This window comes from Tachyglossus aculeatus, chromosome 15 (genome assembly GCF_015852505.1).
Source record: "Tachyglossus aculeatus isolate mTacAcu1 chromosome 15, mTacAcu1.pri, whole genome shotgun sequence".
Classification (NCBI taxonomy): Eukaryota; Metazoa; Chordata; class Mammalia; order Monotremata; family Tachyglossidae; genus Tachyglossus; species Tachyglossus aculeatus.
Window position 1 is genome coordinate 4,620,970 of NC_052080.1, and position 24,068 is coordinate 4,645,037.

Here is a 24,068-nt window from a genome sequence, read left to right on the forward strand (position 1 = left end):
TGAGCACTTACTATGTGCAGAGCACTGTACTAAGCTCTTGAGAGATTGCAATCCAACAGAGCTAGCAGACATGTTCCCCACCACCCAGTGAACTTACAATTTAGATGGGGACACAGATGTTAATATAAATGGATGATTTATAGTATATAATTTAAAGATATGTGTATAATTGTTGGTGGGGTCTTGGCTAAGATAAATCCTGAAAATTCTGACTGAACTGTGTAAATCCACTGAAGAGGTCATAGTTATTAGTTATGGTTTTCCAGTGGTACCCAGGGCCCTGGATTCTGGACGTCTTTCTCTCCATGTTCCTTCCCGTTTTTGACAGATGCTTGGAGTGTTTCTCCCAGATCTCAAATTTCATCTGCTGCTGCTCCCAGGAAAGCAGCACGGCCTAGTGGATAGAGCACGGGCCTGAGTGTCAGAAGGACTTGAATTCCAGTCCTGGCTCTGCCACGTGTCTGCTGTGTGACCTTGGGCAAGTCACTTCACTTCCTCAGGGCCTCAGTTACCTCATCTGTAAAACAGGGGTTAAGACTGTTGGCCCCGGTGGGATCGGGACTGTGTCCAACCCAATTTACCTGTATCCACCCCAGCACTTAGTACAGTTCTTGACACATAGTGAGGGCTTAACATGTGCCATATATGCCATTATTATTGTTTATTAGTAGTATTATTTTCTTTCTTGAGGTTGCTCTGGAGAGGTTTCCGATTGGCAGTCATTTAAATATTTTCTTGCAAGCTCAGGAAGGGAAACAGCATCGCTCCTGGGGGACAGGTTTCCGTACCCCTAATGGAGGATTCACAGTGAGAAAGGGTGACTGTCGGCCGCCTCCTCCTCGGCCTCATTCTCCACGGACTTGGAAATGAGGTGTGTGAAGCTGCTCCAGGAAGTGGGGTTGGCCGCCTGCCTCAGAGACTCAGAGTTGAGTCAGGGCTCCGTCCTGTGTGGCGGGAAAGCCGAAGGTTGGCAAGGAGCCAGAGAAACAATGAGATGATGGAGACCCGGGAAGTCCGTGGTTCTCTAGGAAAACCAGGGCCCACCCAGCGAGAAGCAGCCTAGCCTAATGGATAGAGCACGGTCCAGGGTGTCGGAGGGACCTGGGTTCTAATCCCAGCTCTTCCACTTGTCTGCTGTGGACAAGTCACTTCTCTGGGCCTCAGTTCCCTCATCTGTAAAATGGGGATGAAGGCTGAGCTCCTTGTGGGACATGGACTTTGTCCAATCTGAATCAGTCAGTGGTATTTATTGAGGGCTCACCGTGTGCAGAGCACTGTACCAAGTGCTTGGGAGAGTTCAGTGTCATAATAAACAGACATATTCTGTCTCTATGACTTGTATGTACCCCATCGCTTAATACAGTGCCGGGCCATAGTAAGCGCTTGACAAATGCCAAAAAAAATAAAGAAAAAAGTCCCTCCTATTGAATGAGGATCCAGCTACCCCTCTCTTCTGTCGAGCAGCTCTGTCCCATTGGTCTCTGAAAATTCGACCGATACGTTGGGAAAAGAATTAGAAAAAAAATGCAGACCGATATGTTGGAAATAAAAATTAGAAAAATGAATGCAGATCAACATCACAGGTAATTTTTAGCCAAGATTTATGATGTGACTCAGCTCTCTGTGGACAGGAAACGTCGTCTACCAACTCTGTCATATCATAATAATAATGATGACATTTGTTAAGCACTTACTATATGCAAAGCACTGTTCTAAGCACTGGGGAGGATACAAGGAGATCAGAATGTCCCACGTGGGGCTCACAGTCTTCATCCCCATTTTGCAGATGAGGCAACTGAGGCCCTGAGAAGTGAAGTGACTTGTCCAAAGTCACGCAGCTGGCAAGTGGCAGAGGTGGGATTAGAACCCATGATCTCTGACTCCCAAGCCTGGGCTTTTTCCACTGAGCCATGCTGCTTCTCGTACTCTCCCAAGCGCTTATTACAGCTCTCCATACCTAGTAAGCGCTCAATAAATACCATTGAAAGATTGGTCGAGTTTTTCCAGGTCTTCCTCACCAACCCTGACATCTCCCCCATTTATGATTTCGTAAAATACCCTCCCTCCAGGCTATCACTGCGAAGAGAATCCCCGGGCTTTAGGAGCTCACCCATCCTTTTCGACATGAGACTCCATCATTACCGTCTTCATCATCATCATCGACATCACTCTGCACCAAGCAGGTGGTCGAGAAGCAGCATGGCGTAGTGGAAAGAGCACGGGCTGGAGAGTCAGAGGACATGGGTTCCCATCCCGGCCCCTCCATTTGTCGGCTGTGTGACCTTGGGCAGGCCACTTAAGTTCTCTGTGCCTGTTACCTCGTCTGTAAAATGGGGATTAAGCCCCACACGTTACAACCTGATTACCTTGTACCCAGTGCTTCGAACAGTGCACGGCACATAGTAACTGCTTAACAAATACCATAATTATCAGTAATAATAATAAATGCTGTGGTCGATGGTAAGGTTGGGATTCAGCTTCAAAGGCCACGTTTCCTGCTTTTTATGGGAACGGGAAGTCATGCCACCTTATGACCTGGCAGGATGTCATAGGCTGCCTTGTTGACGGCTACAAATTCACTGTGTATTTTGAAGGGACTGCTCTTGGAACCTGGCAGCGATGAACCACAGCTGCAGATCAGGTACTTGACAGAGTGATTCATCGCTCAAACTTCATTCGAGGGAGCTAATGACGCCTGTAAATCGAGCAGTTACTGTGACTAAAAGGAGGTGTAACAAAAGGCCCCACGGGTCTTTATGATCAGGGTAGCATTTCAGATTTTTAGGGCCACTGGACAGAAGCTCTCGGGCCGTGGATGGGACTTCAGCCCACCCACCAGCCAATCTCGAGGCCAAGGTACATTTTCTCAGGCCCCGTAGGAAACATCTAAGGCACCTTCCAGACGGAAGAGGCACGGGGCAAAGAAAGTCAACAACAACTGCCACAGAAGGCGGCGTTTTAGGGGTGACAGACTGGGGAAAGGTAGCCTCTCTGCTCCCGTCGGCTCTCCCTTCCCTGTCTCCCCGACGTGTTGCCTTGCCCGAGGGAGCAAGGGAATCTTAACTTGAGGCTGCTGTCGGTGTGGGATGTTCGGGAGGGGCTGGCCTGCTAAATCATTGTGTGTCTAGCCATTTTAGAGTGGCCCTGCTGATCCCCAGAGGTAAACACCCGTTCCATCATCTAAATTGCCAGAGAAAAACAAAGAAAGAAGAAACCACAAATCACGTAACCACAAATCAAACCCCATAGCCGCCTCCAGCACTTACCTGTTTATTTGTACGCCGTCCCAGCGCTTGTGTATTTATCTAAATATTCAGTTGAGCATTCATTTAGTTCTTCTGAGTCCATCATTTCTCGGTAGTTTTACTAGTGTCTCCCCCATTAGCAGGAAAGCACCTCATGGGTGGGGAAGCAGCATGGCATAGTGGATAAAGCACCGGCTTGGAAGTCACAAGGTCATGGGTTTTTATCCCGGCTCTGCCACTTTTCCTCAGGGTGACCTTTTGTGACTTCACTTCTCTGGGCCTCAGTTACCTCATCTGGAAAATGGGGATTGAGACTGTGAGCCCCACGTGGGACAGGGACTTTGTCCCTAATTTGCTTGTATCCATCCCAGCACTTAGTACAATGCCTGGCACACAGTAAACACTTAACAAATGCCACTATTATTATTATTATTATTATTTTAAGTGCTTACTATGTGTCAAGCACTGTTCTAAGTCCTGGGGCAGAGACAGGTTAATAATAATAATAATGATGATGGCATTTGTTAAGCGCTTACTATGTGCAAAACACTGTTCTAAGCACTGGGGAGGATACAAGGGGATCAGGTTGTCCCACGTGGGGCTCACAGTCGTAATCCCCATTTTACACATGAGGTAACTGAGGCCCAGGGAAGAGCCCGCTGTTGGGTAGGGACCGTCTCTATATGTTGCCAACTTATACTTCCCAAGCGCTTAGTACAGTGCTCTGCACACAGTAAGCGCTCAATAAATACGATTGAATGAATGAAGTAACTTGCCCAAAGTCACACAGCTAATTGGCGGAGCCGGGATTAGAACCCATGACCTCTGGCTCCCAAGCCCGTGCTCTTTCCACTGAGCCACGCTGCTTCTCTTAATCAGGTTGGATACAGTCCCGTCCCAAATGGGGCTCAGTCTAAGTAGAAGGAGTAGGATTTAATCCCCGTTTTACAGCTGAGGAAACTGAGGCGTAAGAAAGTTAAGTGCCTTGCCCAAAGTCATAGAGCAAGTATTGCTCTATTTATTTATTTATTTATTTTGCTTGTACGTATCTATCCTATTTATTTTATTTTGTTGGTATGTTTGGTTTTGTTCTCTGTCTCCCCCTTTTAGACTGTGAGCCCACTGTTGGGTAGGGACTGTCTCTGTGCGTTGCCAATTTGTACTTCCCAAGCGCTTAGTACAGTGCTCTGCACATAGTAAGCGCTCAATAAATACGATTGATGATGATGAAGTAATTGGCAGAGTTGAGATTAGAACCCAGGTCCTCTGACTCCCTGCCCTGGGATCTTTGTGCAAGACCATGCTGCTTGTCTCCTTTGTTCCACAGCCACAGAATTATGTTTTAGCTGGGAACAAAGGAAAGGATCTCAATCTGTGGTCAGTAAAATTGCTTTCTTGTATGTGTTGCTAATACAGTTAAAAGCACCCCACTTATCAGATTGTAAGCCTGTGTGGGCAATGAAAGTGTCTACGAACTCTGTTGTACTCTCCCAAGTGCTTAGTACAGTGCTCTGCACTCAGTAAGCTCTCGGTAAGTACCAGTGATTGGTAAGACACAGTTCTTAACCCCACCTGGGGCCACCGGCGGGATAGTACAGATATGTAATCTCCAATTTACAGATGAGGAAATTGCAGCCTAGAGAAGTTTGTATATATTTATTACTATATTTTACTTGTACATATTTATTCTATTTATTTTATTTTGTTAATGTGTTTTGTTGCCTGTCTCCCCCTTCTAGACTGTGAAACCGCTGTTGGGTAGGGACTGTCTCTGTATGTTGCCAGCTTGTACTTCCCAAGCGCTTAGTCCAGTGCTCTGCACACAGTAAGCGCTCAATAAATACGATTGAGTGAATGAATTCAGTCAGTCGTATTTATTGAGCGCCGACTGTGTGCAAAGCACTGGACTAAGTGCTTGGGAGAGTACAGTACAAAAACAGTCACATTCCCTACTCATAACGAGCTTACTACAGTGGAGAGTGGGGGAGACAGACATCAATATAAATAAATAAAATTACAGATATGTCCATAAGTGCTGGGGGTGGGGGGGGGGGGGGGGGAGAGCACAGGGAGCACGTCAGGAAGGAAAGGAAAGGAAAGCCGAAAGGAGTGAGAGATAAGAAAAAGTGGGCTTAGTCTGGGAAGGCCTCTTGGAGGAGGTAAGACTTTGAAGGAGGAGAGAGGAATTGTCTGTCAGATTTGAGGAAGGGAGGGCATTCCAGGCCAAAGGCAGGACCTGGGCTTGGGGTCAGTAGCAAGACAGGCGAGATGGAGGCTCAGTGAGAACGGTAGCACTAGAGGAGCAAAGTGTGTGGGCTGGATTGTAGAAGGAGAGAAGCATGATGAGGTAGGAGGGGGGCAAGGTAGTGGACTGCTTTAAAGCCAATAGTGAGGAGTTTTTGTTTGACGTGGAGATGGATGGGCAGCCACTTGCCCACTTAACCCAAGGCCACACAGCAGGCAAGCATCAGAGCCTGGATCAGAACCCACGTCTCCTGCCTTCCGGTCGCGGGTCTTTGCTACTAGGCTGCCTTGCTTCTGTGCTGGAAATATCTTGTTCCCCATCTGGTCATTTGGTGTGGCTTTTGCCCCCTCAACCTGGGTCAGGTCCCCCGTTTCTTCCCTGTCGCCCTAGTCGGGTTACCCTAGGTTTACCGTAAAGGAGGAAGAGAAGGGAGGAGGACTTTCTACAGTAACCCAAACCCTGAATAGTTTCAGGCTCCCTGGGCAATAAACAAATGCAGGCTTTGTTTCCGTCTTAGCTCATTTGGTCCCAAGTTGTGACTCAGTCTTGGGCTTGGTCTGTCAGGCTCAGAGCCTTTGGTTGTTGCAAGGAAGTGGAGAGGCTACAGAGCCGTGCTCGTCTTGGACCTCTGTGAACTGGAGCGAGGCTGCTGTCTTTACAATGGGAGAGAAGGTATCGCCTTTTTGCCTTCGGAGACATCACCCGACGTCGTAACGTACTCTTCCCCATCGGACCACTCGGTAGGGGGGCTCCGCGTTTGCATCAGGAGGCAGAAGAGGTGGGTGGCCTCGCTCTCAGGACTCTGAGCGCCCGGGTTCTTTTTCTCTCCCTGCTCGAGGAGGAACCTATAAAGTATCAAAGTATGAAGATGAATGTTAGCCCGTTTAGCCGTTTTAAAATGTTTAACCTCCCCATAATGGTCATTTCGGCCATCCGTTAAAACTGTTGCAGATGTTTCCAATTTGGGTGACTTGGATTTCATAGCCTCACAGCGAAAGGACGTAATTTGGACTCGCAGTTTGAATAGGCATTAGCTGTTACACCATGTCACAGAGATGTTTAGCAATTACAGATGTTTGCTTAGCAAACAGAAATCCAGCTAGCTTTTCTGGTTAGCCCGAGAGCGAAGTGCCGTTCCGTGACAGCTAACGCAGGGGCTAGCGCTTCTCTTCTCGGGGCTCGGCTATGTCGAGTTGCAACGAGAAGGGCGGGGATGGAGTCTCGGAGCCTGTCGACTACTGTCGGAGAGATAATGAAACCTCGAGAACGGTCATCTCACCGGACTAACCTTGGGTTCCCGGTCATCCAGGATACGGCAAGATGAGGTTCTAATCAAATTATAAGGCAGATTGCCCTCTCTAAAGCAGGGTGGACTCAATGCCGTCCGTATGAGTCCCTAGAGCGTGGATACCTAAAAGCAGAAGTCTGCCTTGTTTCAAACACGAAATGAAATTCCCCAAATAGACTAGACGGCAGTGCTTCTGTGTGTTCTGTGTCTCCTCTTTTCCTGGCTCTTGGTTGAATTTTTTTCAAGGGCGGGAAGGCCCGCTGGAAAGAATACAATCTGGGATCTGTAGCCTTCTGCTGTCAAGCTTCTCTTTAAGCTAACTTTCTGAAACTCTACAAGGGAGCCAGTGTAACAAGGCAGGAGGGGAAAGAACACCGTAAATCCAAATGTTGAATTTTAAAATACCGGCTCCGCCGTGAGAGAACTGCTGGCCGGTTTTGCTGTCGAATTGGAAGCGGCCTCCTGCTGCAGAGAGTAAGTGAGTAGTGGAAGCGCTGAAGCCTGTGGCCATGGGGAGTGTTGGTGGAGACTTTTGTCCTGTCACATGCAATTATTCATTTTTTTTGTGAGGGAGGGAAAAAATCCTCATCCTATTTTATTCTTCAGTACTGAGAAATCGGAATGGGAACCAGAGAACATAGGCCCAAGGAGTGTGGTCAGTCCTCACTTGGAAAAAGAGGATTAGCAGAAGATCCTGGGATGTGAACTGTGGAAAATCTTAACAGTCTTTTACTGGTGGAGGCAGGCTTCCCGACTACCACATTTGGTGAGGCAGAGGATGGTAGGGTGACCGAGATCACACGTCAGTCACGCAGTGTGAAACCCTAGGCTTTATGAAATTAATCACTTAATACTGTCGTGTGAGCCCCACGTGTAATTAACCCGTTTCTAGATTTCATTTCCAACCCCCACCCTATAGCCTTTCTACCCCTTCCCCCTGCGTCCGCCCAGCGTGGTTTTTAAAATCATTTTCCCACAGCTCCCATACGCCTTCCCTCTTCCTTTGGTCCCATCCGTCTCCTTGCTCCCCCCTGGCCTCCCAACTTGTGTCATAAAGGAAGCTGTTGTTATAAAATTGAATCAATAGAGCATGTTTATTCATAATAATAATTGTGGTCATTGTTACAAGCGCTAAATGTGTGCCTGGCCCTGTACTAAGGTCTGAGGTGAATCCAAGCAGATTGGGTTGGGCACAATCCCTGTCCCACGTGGGGCTCACAGTCTTAATCCCAGATGAGGTAAAACTCATCACAGTTTTATCAGAGGCCCAGAGAAGTGAAGTGACTTGCCCAAGACCACACAGCGGACAAGTGGCCGAGCCGGGATTAGAACCCATGACCTTCTGACACCCAGGCCCTGGTTCTACCCACTATGCTATACGGATATTGAGCACTTATTGTGTGCAGTGCGCTGTACTAAGCGCTCGGGAGAGTACACCATAACAGAGTCTGTAGGCCCACTCCCTGCTCGCAATGAGCTTACGGTCTAGTTGAGCCTTTTGTGTTGTAAGGCCAAACCGGTGTAAATTTAGAAACATAAATGCCACCTGTCGGAACTCGAAACACTCTAAATCATCAATCGTATTTATTGAGCGCTTACTATGTGCAGAGCACTGTACTAAGCGCTTGGGAAGTACAAATTGGCAACATATAGAGACAGTCCCTACCCAACAGTGGGCTCACAGTCTAAAAAGTCTGCCCATATTTCAGCATACATTAAGTTCCGCTTACCATACTATACTGCTGTTTTCAACAGCCTCAGTATAGTGCTTTCTCGTGGCTCAGTGGAGAAGAGCACGGGCTTTGGAGTCAGAGGTCGTGGGTTCGAATCCCAGCTCCACCACATGTCTGCTGTGTGACCTTGGGCAAGTCACTTAACTTCTCTGAGCCTCAGTTCCCTCATCTGTAAAATGGGGATTAAGACTGTAAGCCCCAGGTGGGACAACTTGATCACCTTGTATCCCCCCCCAGCGCTTAGAACAGTGCTGTGCACATAGTAAGCGCTTAACAAATGCCATCATTATTATTATTTCTCCTCTTCCCGCTACTTGTAAATCATCTGTGTTTGCCTAGCTTCCTCCATTGGATTATAAACTCCATCAGGGCAGTATCTCTCTTGTTGGGCTCTCCTGAGTGGTATTTGCTAAGTGTGTAGTTTTGTGCCAAAAACTGTACTAAGCGTTGTGGTGGATATAAGCAGATTGGGTTGGACCCAGTGCCCTCACAGTCTCAATCCCCATTTTACAGATGAGGTAACTGAGGCCCAGTGAAGTGACTTGACCCAGATCACACAGAAGACAAGTGGCAGAGCTGGGGTTAGAGCCCGTGATCTTCCGGCTTCCAGGCCCGGGCTCTATCCATTCTGCCTTCTGAGAGTTTAATACAGAGCTCCGCATCCAGTAGGTGCTCAGTTAATGTCGCCGATTGACGATCGTGCCTGATGGATCAGTCAATCAATAGTATTTATCAAGCTGCTATGTTCAGAGCATTGTATTAAGCACTAGGGAGAGTATAGAATGACAAAATTAGCAGACACATTCCCTGCCCATAATGAGCTTAAAGTCTAGAAGGCTCCAGGTCCTTTTGCTGTACCTGTCCGTATCCTTCCCACTCCAGTCCCCTAAATGATGGAGACTGGTATAATAATGATAATTATGGTGTTTGTTCAGCGCTTACTACGTGCCAGGCACTGTACCAAAGCACTGGGATGGATACTGTGTGACTTTGGGCGAGTCACTTAACTTCTCTGTGCCTCAGTAACCTCATCTGTAAAATGGGAATTAAGACCGTGAGCCCCCCGCGGGACAACCTGATCACCTTGTAACTTCCCCAGTGCTTAGAACAGTGCTTTGCACATAGTAAGCGCTCAATAAAATGCCATCATTATTATACAAGCATATCGGGTTGGGCAGAGTCCTTGTCCCATTTAGGGCTCCCAGATCTTAATCCCCATTTTACAGATGAGGGAACTGAGGCACAGAGAAGTGAAATGATTTGCCCAAGGCCGCACAGAAAACAAGCGGCAGAGCTGGGATTAGAACCAATGACCTTCTGAGTCCCAGGCCTGGGCTCTAGCCAGCTCGCCATGCTGCTTCCCATGTTGATTAAAAACGGTTCCCTGTGCCTGGCTCCACACAGTCCCTTTCCATCCCTTGTTTCTGTAAAAACAAGATTCACTTTTGGAGTTTCACGTGGAGCGAGCAGGAAAGCAGAACCCGAGCAGGCGATCTGACTTTTCTTCGTCCTGTGTCTTCTCCCCAACTTTCCTTCCCCTTCCCAGCTTACATCTTGAATTTCTGCCCATTAACTCACTGTCTGCAAGACATAAAGAGAATTCTACTCAGCGTCTTCTCCGTCTTTCCCTCAAAGACTCTATGGAATATCAAAAAAGCATCCATTGTGAACACTGTGAAGCAACATGGCCTAGTGGCCAGAGCACAGGTCTGAGAACCAGAAGGACCTGGGTTCTAATCCCAGCTCCTTCCATTTGTCTGCTGTGTAAGCTTGGGCAAGTCATTTCACTTCTCTGTGCCTCAGTTACCTCATCTGTAAAATTGAGGTTAAGACTGTGAGCCCCGTGAGGGACACGGACTGATTACCTTGTATCTTTCCCTATGCTTAGAACAATGCCTGGCACATAGTTAAGCACTTATAACAAATGCCATAAAAAAAAAAGCACACACCCAGGAAAATCAGCCAGAACAATTAATCATTGTAAATATTCCCAAGAGAAGTAAATGAGAATCTAGATTCTCTGAAAAATTGGTCTAGGTAGGGACTGGAGAGAGAGCAAGAACAAATGATAAACGTCTCTCCTTACGGCTGTCAATCACATTGCGAACCCACAGGGATTGACTCTGACTTGGTCTTTACTCAGAGCCCTTGGAAAAATGTCTTGTAATCCTTAAATACTTTAGAGAGAGAGTTAGTTGAGGAGATGAGACCTAAGACAGTCAAGAGAAACAGGCCCAGATTCTTCAGATATTGGGATTCTGCCGGTAGTTTCGTTTATTTTCCCGATTTTACAGTGTTGGGCATGTCACTTATGTGGGGGGATGATTAAGGCAGCTGAAAATATGAACTTAGCTGAACATATGAACATAGAGAAGCAGTGTAGCTAGAGAAGCAGCGTGGCTCAGTGGAAAGAGCCCAGGCTTGGGAGTCAGAGGTCATGGGTTCTAATTCTGGCTCTGCCACTTGTCAGCTGTGTGGCTTCGGGCAAATCACTTAACTTCTCTGAGTCTGTTACCTCATCTGTAAAATGGGGATTAAGACTGTGAGCCCCACATGGGACAACCTGATCACCTTGTATCCCCCCAGTGCTTAGAACAGTGCTTTGCACATAGGAAGCGCTTAACAAATGCCGTCATTATTATTATTATTATTATATGTGCATTGACTATACTGTTAGACACAAGTTCTTGGAAAAAGTAGAGCAAAGGGAAGTGATGTTGGTGAGTAGAATTCTCTTTATGTCTTGCAGATAGTGAGTTAATGGGCAGAAATTCAGGATGTGAGCTGGGAAGGGGAAGGAAAGTGGGGGCGGGGAGAAAACTAGGGAAGAAGATGGAGAGACAGAGAAGACATAGGGCGGTGAATGGACTAAAATTAAGCAGATGAGAGAGAGAATGAGTCGCGAAGAGAGACCGATAGGCTGAAAGACAGAGAGTTCAAGGGCGAGGCATACCAGCAACCCACACCTCTCACACATGGTTGTTCAGTTGTGTTTATTGAGCACTTAATATGTGCAGAGCATTGTACTCAGCGCTTGGGAGAGTTTTGTGTAACGATATAACAGGTACATTCCCTGCCCACAACGAGATTACAGTCTAGAGGGGGAGACAAACTCACTTGGGTGATCTCCCCTGTAAAGATAAACCAGCCACCACAGGGAAAGAGATCTTCTCTCCCTCCCCTCCTCTGTTGGCCTCTCTAATCCTCTGAGCTGAGGGGTGGTCTTGTCATGACTGATAGGGGTCTGCTTCTGCCTTTCTGGACCCCAAGTGAAGGGGCAATGTAACTTTCATCTCAGAACCAACTGCCCCACTTGAGACAACCTGATGACCTTGTATCTATCCCAGCACTTAGCACAGTGCTTGGCACATAGTAAGTGCTTAACAAATGCCATTGTTATTATTAATATATAACACATATAATAATCATATAATTATAATAATATAATATAATACAATAATTATATAATAATATATAAATAATAATAAGAAGGAGGAACAGACTCATTATGGTACATATACATATACCTGTATATATGTTTGTACATATTTATTACTCTATTTATTTATTTATTTTACTTGTACATATCTATTCTATTTATTTTATTTTGTTAGTATGTTTGGTTTTGTTCTCTGTCTCCCTCTTTTAGACTGTGAGCCCACTGTTGGGTAGGGACTGTCTCTAGATGTTGCCAACTTGTACTTCCCAAGCACTTATTACAGTGCTCTGCACACAGTAAGCACTCAATAAATACGATTGATTGATTGATTGATTGAAAGATTGAATGAATGAAGGCCCTGCTGAGAGCTCACCTCCTCCAGGAGGCCTTCCCAGACTGAGCCCCTTCCTTCCTCTCCCCCTCGTCCCCCTCTCCATCCCCCCATCTTACCTCCTTCCCTTCCCCACAGCACCTGTATATATGTATATATGGTTGTACATATTTATTACTCTATTTATTTATTTATTTATTTATCTTACTTGTACATTTCTATCCTATTTATTTTATTTTGTTGGTATGTTTGGTTCTGTTCTCTGTCTCCCCCTTTTAGACTGTGAGCCCACTGTTGGGTAGGGACTGTCTCTATGTGTTGCCAATTTGTACTTCCCAAGCGCTTAGTACAGTGCTCTGCACATAGTAAGCGCTCAATAAATACGATTGATTGATTGATTGATTGAATGAACTGGCTTTCTTAGAGCTGAGAACCCTCAGGCAGCGTAGTCGTGAGTATCCCCACCTGTCACGAGGGAGACCGGGGTTCGATCCCCCGATGGGGAGGGAGAGATGTTTTAGAGAAGCAGCGTGATCTACTAGATAGAGCACAGGCCTAGGAATCAGAGGGATCTGGGTTCTAATCCCAGCTCTGCCTCTTGGCTGCTGAGTAACCTTGGGCAAGTCACTTCACTTCTCTGGGCTTCAGTTACCTCATCTGGAAAATGGGGATCAAGACTGAGCCCCATGTGGGACAGGGATTGGGTCCAACGTGATTACCTTGTAGCTATGCCAGTGCTTAGAACAATGCCTGGCGCATAGTAGATGCTTAATCATCATCATCAATCGTATTTATTGAGCACTTACTATGTGCAGAGCACTGTACTAAGCGCTTGAATGCCATAGAAAACCCTACTTCCTCCACAGTGGAAGGGGCGGCCTGTCTCAGGAAAGTGAAACTGGGGGTCAACTGAAGCCGTCCCGTAGTCAGTCGCGTTTAACCCGAATCCCTTTTGCTCGCTTCTGCTGAGGAAATTAGGAACTTGAAAATGGGTGAACTTCCTCGTTTTCTTTTGGATTCCATTTGCTAAGCGTTTTTACTCACCAGTGGATTTGAGACATTTCCCTCCGTTGGTCTCAGCGGGGTCTGCTCAGCTTGGTGTGAAACTTCCTTGTTTAGTTTTTTTGCAACCTCCTGGTGGATATTGTGAGCCTGTTGGCTAGTGGATGGTATAACTCACTCTCTCTCTCTTTCCCTCTCTCTCACTCCTAAGGTTTCCTATTCTCCCTGAGGCCCCAACTCAGGATCTTGGAGTAGGTTCGCGATACAGCCATCCATACCGACATTTTGGGAAATTAAGGAATAATTGGCATATCATTCCAATCAGTCAGTTGTATTTGTTGAGCACTTACTGTGTTTTCTGTTTCTTCATCTGTTGGGTAGCAGGCTTAGCATTTACTTACAGCAATCATGTAGTATTTATTATAATAATAATTATGGTATTTGTTAAGCACTGTCTATATGGCCAGCACTGTTCTAAACACTGGGGTAAATACAAGTTAATCAAATTGGACGCACTCCCTGTCCTACCTGGAGAGGAGAGGGAGAGGATCAATTCATTGGCAATGCCCAACAGTGCTAAATATGCAGAGTTTGCGCAGTAACTAAAGGCAAGGCGCTTTTCTTTCCTTTACCTCTGTGTTGTCCTTTTTAATTTCTCATCCTGTCTGGTTTCCCTTCCTCTCTTTTGGCATTTATTCCCCTCTCCTTTGCCCTCTAGATTTTCCCTTTTCTCCCCAGTTCCTTTTGGCAACCCTCCTTCTCTCATCCTTTCCCAGTGCTTAGAACAGTGCTTGGCATATAGTAAGCGCATAACATGTACCGTAATTATTATTTATTTCTCTGTCTCTTCACCTTTCATCTCCCTCCCTGTGTATGTGCTCTCCCTAGCTCGCCCTGGTCTGCTGTGTGACCCTGTACAAGTTACTTGTCTGTGCCTCAGTCGCTTCATCTGTAAATATGGGGATTAAGACTGTGAGCCCCATGTGGGACAGGGACTGTGGCCAACGTGATTATCTTGTATCTACCACAGTGTTTAGAACAGTGCTTGGCCCTTAGTAAGTGCTTGGAGCTCACAGTCTGGAGGGGAAGACAGACAATAAATCTCTTTAGCTCTCTCCCTCAATCCTCCTTGCTCAAGACACCCTCCGCCTTCCCTTCCAGGCAGTTAGTCATCAGTGGTGTGTTTTGAGACCCTGTTGTGAGCAGAGCACTAAACCAACTGCTTGGAGGAAGTGTGTCTGTTTATTGTTACATTGTACTCTCCCAAACGCTTTGTACAGTGCTCTGCACACAGTAAGCGCTCAACAAATGCAACTGACTGACTGGCTGACTACAGTAGGATTGTAGTCAGCAGAATATCACCTGCTTCTCCCCCTCGACCCCCTCTCCATCCCCCCCATCTTACCTCCTTCCCTTCCCCACAGCACCTGTATATATGTATATATGTTTGTACATATTTATTACTCCATTTATTTATTTTACTTGTACATATCTATTCTATTTATTTTATTTTGTTAGTCTGGTTTTGTTCTCTGTCTCCCCCTTTTAGACTGTGAGCCCACTGTTGGGTAGGGACTGGCTCTATATGTTGCCAACTTGTACTTCCCAAAGGCTTAGTACAGTGCTCTGCCCACAGTAAGCGCTCAATAAATACGATTGATTGATTGATTGATTCTATAAAGAATGAGAATACATTTTTCCTTTACAGAGAAATAAAATCTGTGAAACGCCATCGGACATCTGCTGGTAATTGATAGCTTAAGGCGGGAAAGGCGCTTGAGTTTTGAAGCATCCCATTTCAACCAGAGCAACGCGGTAGATTGGAAAGAAGCCTATCTTGTTTGTTAAGCGGCGGGCATCGGCCGGTGCTGGTCTCTGGCCGCGATTTACTTTTGACCAAGTGTTCTTGGAACTGGGGGACAGAGGCTGTATTCTGAGCTGATCGTTTTGTACCTATGCCAGGGCTTACTGCAGAATCCATGAGGCGCAGGGAAAGGAGCACAGTTTGAACCGCTGTGTTCGTGAAATCATCACCGGTAGTATTTATTGAGGGCTCACAGTGTGCAGAAGCATTAAAATAAGTGGAAAGCTTCAGTTTAGTAATAATGGCATTTATTAAGCGCCTACTATGTGCAAAGCACTGTTCTAAGCGCATTTCAGTAGTTGCCTAGATTTCAGAAGAGAAAAAAGATCGCATTTGTTTTAGAAGACTGTCAAGAAAGGGAAATGAGAGAGAAGTAAATACATCCATCAATTAATCATATTTATTGAGCTTATGTGCGCATTGGATATATGAGCTCAATAAGCTCATAAGGATAAATGAATACATCATTAGGAAGGTTTTGTGCTGCTTCTTCCTCTCTGTTATAATAATAACAGTGGTAATAATAATAATAATAATAATAATAATATAATAATGATGATGGCATTTGTTAAGCACTTACTATGTGCAAAGCACTGTTCTAAGCACTGGGGGCCATACAGGGTGATCACGTTGTCCCACATGGGCCTCACAGTCGTAATCCCCATTTTACAGATGAGGTAACTGAGGCCCAGAGAAGTTAAGTGACTTGTCCAAGGTCACACAGCAGACGTGGCAGAGCCGGGATTTGAACCCATGACCTCTGACTCCCAAGCCCGTGCCCTTTCCACTGAGCCACGTGTAACCAGTGGTATTTATTGAGTACGGACTGTGTACAGAACACTGTACGAAGAGCTTCTGAGAGTAGAGTAGAACAGAGTTGGTAGAAATGTGCCCCGAAGCAGTGTAGTCTAATGGTATCCTGACCTGAAAGTCAGAAGGACCTGGGTTCTAATCCTGCCTCCGCCACTTAGAGAAGCAGCGTGGCTCAGTGGAAAAAGTACGAGCTTGGGAGTCAGAGGTCATGGGTTCTAATCCTGGCTCTGCCACTTGTCAGCTTTGTGACTTTGGGCAAGTCACTTCACTCCCAGCGCTTAGAACAGTGCTTTGCACATAGTAAGCGCTTAACAAATGCCATCATTAATTAATTAATTCTCTGGGCCTCAGTTCCCTCATCTGGAAAATGGGGATTAAGACTGTGAGCCCCACATGGGACAACCTGATTACCTTGTGCCTACCCCAGCACTTAGAACAGTGCTTAGCACATAGTAGGCACTTAACAAATACCATTATTATTATTGTTGTTGTTGTTGTCTGCTGTGTGACTTAGGACAAGTCACAAAACGTGTCAGTGTCTCAGTTGCCTCATCTGTAAAAATGGGGATTAAGACTGTGAGCCCTATATGGGACAGGGACTTCCGATCTGATTAACTTGTATCCACCCCAGCGCTTAGAACGATGCTTGGTGCATGGTAAGCACTTAACAAGTGTCATAATTATCTTTTTTGTTGCTATTATTATTACTAGGAGCTCACAGTCTAGAAGGGGAGACAGACAATAAAATGTCTGTAGCCCCCTCCTCACGCTCATTTAGAAAACAGCCCTCCCTCCGTTCCAGCCTCTCGGAAAAGGTAGAGGGGGTGGTTGGCACAGCTCTTGCTTTGTGGATTTAGGCCGGGCACTGGCCTTGTTTGTATCGCCATTGCTACCGTGCCGTGCTGACGAGAAGGACAAGACACCAGCCAGTTCCCGAGTGGCAGCAGGTCAAACAGCATTCGTGCCCCTTCTCCCCCCCGCCCACTCCCCGTCCTGCACTGTGACCCCAGAATTGCCTGCCTGCCAAGTGTCCACCCCTAAGTGTAAAAATGGGGATTCAGACTGTGAGCCCTATATGGGACAGGGATTTCCAGTCTAATTAATGGTGGGCATCACTGTGACCCCAGAACTGCCCGCCTGCTAACTGTCCACCACTGGTGGAGAGCACCCCTGCCTTCCACTGGAGCCAGAGGGCAAATCTAGACACATTTCCAAATCATCGTCATCATCATCAATCGTATTTATTGAGCGCTTACTATGTGCAGAGCACTGTACTGAGCGCTTGGGAAGTACAAATTGGCAACATATAGAGACAGTCCCTACCCAACAGCGGGCTCACAGTCTAAAAGGGGGAGACAGAGAACAAAACCAAACATGCTAACAAAATAAAATAAATACAATAGATATGTACAAGTAAAATAAATAGAGTAATAAATATGTACAAACATATATCCATATATACAGGTGCTGTGGGGAAGGGAAGGAGGTAAGATGGGGGGGGATGGAGAGGGGGACGAGGGGGAGAGGAAGGAAGGGGCTCAGTCTGGGAAGGCCTCCTGGAATGCTGGAATGGCGGGACATTCGTTTTGTGTCGGAGGGGCGGGGGTGGTGGTTGGGAGGTATTTGTTAAGTGCCTACTATGTGCCAGAAATTTGGGTAGATCCAGGCTAATTGGGTCAGACACAGTCCCTGTCCCACATGGGCTCACAGTCTTCATCCCCATTTTACAGACGGGGGAACCGAGGCAGGGGAAATGAAGGACTTTCCCGACCCCCGTCCCACATCACTCCGACGGTCTCAATCCCCATTTTACAGATGAGGTAACCGAGCCCCAGAGAAATGAAGTGACTCGCTCAAGTTCACACAGCAGGCACGTGGAGGAGCCGGAATTAGAACCCATGTCCTTCTGACTCCCAGGACCGGGCTCTGTGATCTAAGCCATTCTGCATCTTGCGTTGGGGGCTGAGGGAGGATGGGTGCTTTTCTAGTTTTCCACTCTTCTTTCACTTAGGTACCTGCCTCTCTTGTTACAGTCTCAAATAGGCTGTGTTATTGGCTCGATGTGTAGGCAGAAACAGGAGTGTGCAGAAAGGTTGCCATCAAAGTTCTATGTGATGGCTTTTTTATGGTATTCATCAATCTATCAATCATATTTATTGGGCATTTACTATGTGCCAGGCACTATTCTAAACACTGGGATAGAAACAGTCCCTGTCCCACATTGGGCTCACAGTCTTAATCCCCATTTTCAAGAGGAGGGAATTGAGGCACGTGGAGTTGTGGCTGTTTCTCCCTCAGTCAAGTTGGCCTTCCTTCGCTGGGCCCCGTATCCACTCTTCCTCTGAGGGCTTCTCTCCCTCAGTAGACCTGTCAACCTGGAGCCGTGCAATCCAGGAGAAAGATGCCCCACTTCTAAGTGCCGGAACGTCGTTTCCCACACCGGAATAAGCTCAAATTGAGCCGTGGTTAAAGGGAACCTACCCAAGATAGCACTTATCTGCTCACTTCTTGAGTAACGTGGGAGCTTGGTTACCAAAGGCCACTCTCTAATCAGCCTCCCTAAACCCAGAATCAGTTCACTGGATCTCACCCCTCCTCTCTGCCCAACGTACCCAAGGAACACAGGCTTTGCTGTGAATCGGAAGATTTTTTTGTGTAACAGAAACTCAGAAGAGGGAGAAAAGGCAGCGAGACTGGTGGCGGGGGAGAGAAGGCACTTCCTTTTTCTGTGAAAACTGATTCCATTTAAAGACACACTTGTAAGAAGCAATGAGAAAAGCGTTTAGAGAAGGTTAATTAAGTGCACACTCTATCTCTGACTGCTCACACGAACACAGGCAGAGTAAGGCCAACAGAGAGCAGCGTGCAAAACTGCGGATTTCTGAGATTTGAAAAACAAAACCCTTAATTCCCCCCACCTCAGTAAGTCACAGATAACATGCCTGTCCAGCTCACAACCACTGAATTCATATCATCATCAATCATCATCAATCGTATTTATTGAGCGCTAACTATGTGCAGAGCACTGTACTAAGCGCTTGGGAAGTACAAATTGGCAACATATAGAGACAGTCCCTACCCAACAGTGGGCTCACAGTCTAAAAGAGGGAGACAGAGAACAAAACCAAACATACTAACAAAATAAAATAAATAGAATAGATATGTACAAATAAAATAAATAAATAAATAAATAGAGTAAAAAAATATGTACAAACATATATCCATATATACAGGTGCTGTGGGGAAGGGAAGGAGGTAAGATGGGGGGGATGGAGAGGGGGACGAGGGGAGAGGAAGGAAGGGGCTCAGTGTGGGAAGGCCTCCTGGAGGAGGTGAGCTCTCAGCAGGGCCTTGGTTCATATGGTTCTTGTCCTTAAATGTCCAGTTATTTTGAGGCCTGGTTATTCAAACAGTGGTATTTATTGAGCGCTTATCATGTGTAGAGCACTGTACCAAATTCTTGGGAAGGTACAATGCAACAGAGTTGGCAGACACATTATCTGCCCACAACGAACTGGGTAAGATGAATGAACTCAAAATAGTGTTAGTAGTAACATTTATGGATTACCCACTTGGTGCAGCGTACTGTACTAAGCACTTGGACAGTGCAGAATAATGAAGTGACATTCCCTTCTCGCAGTGCTCTGCACATAGTAAACACTCAATAAATATGGTTGAATGGACAAGGAGTTTACCCTCTAATGGGGGAGGCAAATATGAAAAGAAAACTCTTGTTGTAGACGGAAATTCTCCTGGCAGACCGTGAGTGACCGGCCTTCCAATCCTGTTTGGGAAATCCGGACTGTCACTTGGGTCACGACACTTCTCAAAAGTGTGGTAATACAGGACACCACAAGGAATGGGGAACTCAGAAGGGAGAAGGAGAAGAGGAAAGGAGGACTTAGGGAAGCCCTGTGGGAGGATATGTGCCTCTGGTAAGGTTTTGAAGATGGGGAGAGTAATTGTCTGTTGGATTTGAGGGGCTGTATAGCTTACAGCGTAGGGACTTGGTGTATCTACAGTGGCCTTCCACTGGAGCCAGAGGACGAATCTAGACACTATTCCAACCACTCGAATGGTTCTCCTCCTCAGAAGACCGAACCCCATGGGTGACGGGGCTGTTTCCGACCTCATTATTGCGTATCTACACTAGCGCTTAAGACACGGCACGGCACATAGTAAGCACTTAACAGGACCTCAGTTATTATTGTTGTTGTTATTGTGCTAGGGAACAGGTGGGGCCATAGATTGAAATCCTTCAGTAGCAATGATTTATAGCAGAACTGTGGCCCTGAGCTGTATCGTCAGAGGGCATTTTCAGCGGTGGCAAAGCTTTGGCAAGTGAAGCAGGTTGAGAGGGCGACAGAGTCGAGAGTGGGGCTGTCCATCCATCCTCCAGAGATGTGTTTAAGGGGTTTGGGACACTGGAAGCTCAGACACTGACAAGTCAGCAAGAGCAAGCAGGCCAGAGGAGAAGCAGCGTGGCCTAGTGGAAAGAGCCCGGGCTTGGGAGTCAGAGGACGTGGGTTCCAATCCTGCCTCCGCCACTTGTCTGCCGTGTGGCCTTGGGCAGTCACTTCACTCTTCTGTGCCTCAGTTCCCTCATCTGTCAAACGGGGATTACAAGTGTGAGCCCCATGTGGGGAAAACCTGATTACCCCGTATATCCACCCCAGCACTTAGAACAGTGTTTGGCACAAAGTAAGCCCTTAACAAATAACGTCATCATCATTCTGTAGGCCTTAGTTCCCTCACCTGTAAAATGGGGATTAAGACAGTGAACCCCATGTGGGACAGGGACTGTGTCCAACCCAATTTGCTTGTATCCACCCCAGTGCTTAGCACGGTGCCTGACAGGTCATAAGCACTTAACAAATACCACAATTTTCATTATTATTATTACAGTCTTATTAAAATGTAAGGCTAAGATCAGCTGGTATCTGTCCCAGGAGTTCCAGGCTCCTTAGTAAGCACTCAACAAATGCGTGGGACCTGGACTGTGTCTAACCTGATTAGCTCGTGTCTACCCTCACCGCTTAGTTCAGTGCCTGGCACATAGTAAGTGCTTAACAAATGCCATGGGGTGAGGGGAACCCATCCAAGCAAAGCTATCTGGTGATAAATCCCAACTGTAGGGAAATTTAAAACTGTCCAGAGAGGAGGGAGGAGAATAGCACGATGTATTTCCCTGCCTGCACCGTCACAGAAGCTTGGTGTTTATTGTTTTGCTGGAGCAAACACTGCCTTTGTTTTCAGGGTGGCCTGTGTGTTCGGAATAGGAATGTTTTCTTTTTTCAGGAAAACGAGCAGGGAGAAATGACACAATGGTTGTTTCAGGGGTGAAATCAAACTTTCTGGGTTTCTGTTACTGACCGTATTTTGAAAGAGAATTGTGTTTCCAAGAAGCAGCATCATCTAATAATAATAATAATAATGACGGCATTTGTTAAGCGCTTACTATGTGCAAAGTACTGTTCTAAGCGCTGGGGAGGATATAAGGTGATCAGGTTGTCCCTCGTGGGGCTCACAGTCTTCATCCCCATTTTACAGATGAGGGAACTGAGGCACAGAGAAGTTAAGTGACTTGCCCAATTGTCAGTTGACAATTGGCAGAGCCGGGATTTGAACCCATGACCTCTGACTCCCAAACCCGTGCTCTTTCCATTGAGCTACGCTGCACCGGTCTGGGAGTTAGAGGGCTTGGGTTCTAATCCCAGCTCCGCCACTAGTTTGCTGCATGACCTCGGGCAAGTCACTTCACTTCTCTGGACCTTAGTTACCTCATCTGTGTAATGGGGATTAAGACTGTGAGCCCCACGTGGGACAGGGACTGTGTCCAACCCGACTTGCGTGTATCCACCCCAGTGCTTAGTACAGTACCTGACACATAGTAAGTGTGGAACATGCCGCAATTATTATAATTGTTATTGTTATTATTATCCTGTGTCTACCCCAGTGCTTAGTACAGTGCCTGGCACACAGTAAGTGCCTAACAAAAGTCATTGAAAAAAAACCCAACACTCATTGCTACAGCAAAATATTATATTAAATTATTCCTTTTCTCTCCAACCTAGAATCAGATAAGGTTTTTCATCTGAAGATTTAGCAGTAATGTCAATATTTTTTTGCAGAAGTGTAGGTTTTTTGGGTTTTTTAAAAAACCACCAGGGAATACCAACAATTTATTTACTTGAAGCAAAGCGTGGTTTACATTCAGTCAAGAAGGAGGTGTCAAAATCAGATTAAATTAGAAGAAAACTTTCCCTGAACTTACCTTCCTGGGTAACATACAGTGCCATCTCCTTCTTTCATTCCTCAGTTTTCTTTCTTCAAAGAGACTTTGTAGCCCCATTGGCTAGACTGACTACTAGCAACCCTATTTCGAAAAATATTTTGAAAATAATATCTTGAAAAAGCGTGGAATGCTTTGTTTTATCCCTTAGTCGTCAGTTCTTTTGGTGTGGAGGTTCCCATCAGAGAAGCAGCGTGGCATTAGTGGATAGGGCCTGGGCTTGGGAATCAGAAGGATCTGGATTCTAATCCCGACTCTGCCGCTTGTCTATTGTTCACGTTTCTGAGCTTCAGTTACCTCACCTGTCAAAATGGAGATTTAGACTGTATACCTCAGGTGAGTGAGTCATGGACTGATTAGCTTGTATTTACCCCAGGGCTTAGGGCAGTGCCTGGCACATAGTAAGTGTTTAACAAATACCCCCAAAAAAGAGGGGGTGTTGAGGGTTCTAGAGTCTGAGAGTGAACTGTAGCTGGAAGTGAGGCAGAAATGAAAATAGAATAGAAAGCAGACCTACTTTTCAATCAATCAATCAATCAATCAATCAATCGTATTTATTGAGCGCTTACTGTGTGCAGAGCACTGTACTAAGCGCTTGGGAAGTACAAGTTGGCAACATATAGAGACAGTCCCTACCCAACAGTGGGCTCACAGTCTAAAACTCACACCTACTTCTTGCAATCATTGTTTTTGTGAATGGAAGCATTTGCTTCCTGAAATCTTTGGGCTTGTTTTAGGGAGAGGATCAACTTTTCAGGCTATAACAGCAGATTTCTATTCCATCCGGCTTCTAGAGGAAATGGTGTAGCCCTTGCTAACCACAGTTATTCACAGTATCAACCGTTGACCGTGTGGTAACAGTGGTGTTAAGCCAGATCAATCAGTCATTTATTGAGCACTTACTGTGTACAGAGCACTGTCCTAAACGTTTGGGAGGGCACAATTCAGCAGAATTAGCTGACACGTTACCTGCTCAAAGCGAGCTTACAGCCTAGTGCTTAGAGTCTTCAGCCAAAGCAGAAGAGGTCCGGGATTATGCTGACCTCCACCAAACAGAGCTATTCTGAATCACTAATGAAGTTTTTTGGCCCCCTTTACACTTCCTTGTCCTCATGATGGAGGACGGATGAAGCATCATCTTCCTAGACAAAGAGAATCTCTGATGAGCTTTTTAGCATGACTCCCACCATTGAGATTTCCCTCTTGAGGTAGAGCTATATCTATACACACAAATGCACACATTGTCATAATAATAATAATATTAACAATAGTAATTGTGGTATTTTGTGTCAAGCACTGTACTAAGCGCTGGGGTAGATACAAGATAATCAGGTCCCACATGGCGCTCACATTCTAAGTAGGAGGGAGAACAGGTACTGAATCCCCATTTACAAATGAGGGAACTGAGGCTCAGAGAAGTGAAGTGGCTTGCCCAAGGTCACACAGCAGAGAAGTGGCGGCTTCTAAGGTAACCAGTTCCTTTTAGGTGTCTTTTGGGTTTTCTTGATGGAGAAGGAAAGGGAGTTCCAATCTGGTTTATATTCTAGGCTTGTCAGATGGGCTGATTTCCAAGGCTGCTTGAAATATTCTCCTGGGTTTATTACTCCTTGGCCAAAAAAATATGTATCACAAACCTCTAAAACTGCAGCGCAATCCAATGAAAGGATTGAGTTGGTCAGCATTTTGCATGAAGATAGTGTCACCATTCAACCTTCTCGTTCATAAGATGTCACTGTATTGTACTTTCCCAAGCGCTTAGTACAGTGCTGTGCATACAGTAAGTGCTCAATAAATAGGATTGAATGAATGAATGAAG

The 24,068-nt window shown here is 46.1% G+C and overlaps 1 protein-coding gene across 5 annotated transcripts in view; it reads left to right on the plus strand.

The window, feature by feature from the left end:
* Positions 1-24,068, plus strand: part of SH3KBP1 (SH3 domain containing kinase binding protein 1) — a 158,013-nt gene that overhangs the window by 78,926 nt on the left and 55,019 nt on the right. Inside the window, exon 1 of one of the 5 annotated variants that reach the window (XM_038757004.1) lies at positions 6,065-6,268. The exons of 3 other annotated variants lie outside the window; for them this stretch is intronic. Coding sequence is in view for 1 of the 2 variants with exons in the window: in XM_038757003.1 (XP_038612931.1) it covers positions 6,704-6,739 (36 nt within the window). In the remaining variant the exon portion in view is untranslated. Of the gene's footprint in view, positions 1-6,064; positions 6,269-6,644; positions 6,740-24,068 lie in introns of those variants that run through there. One more of the 5 variants, XM_038757003.1, reaches the window with a different exon arrangement.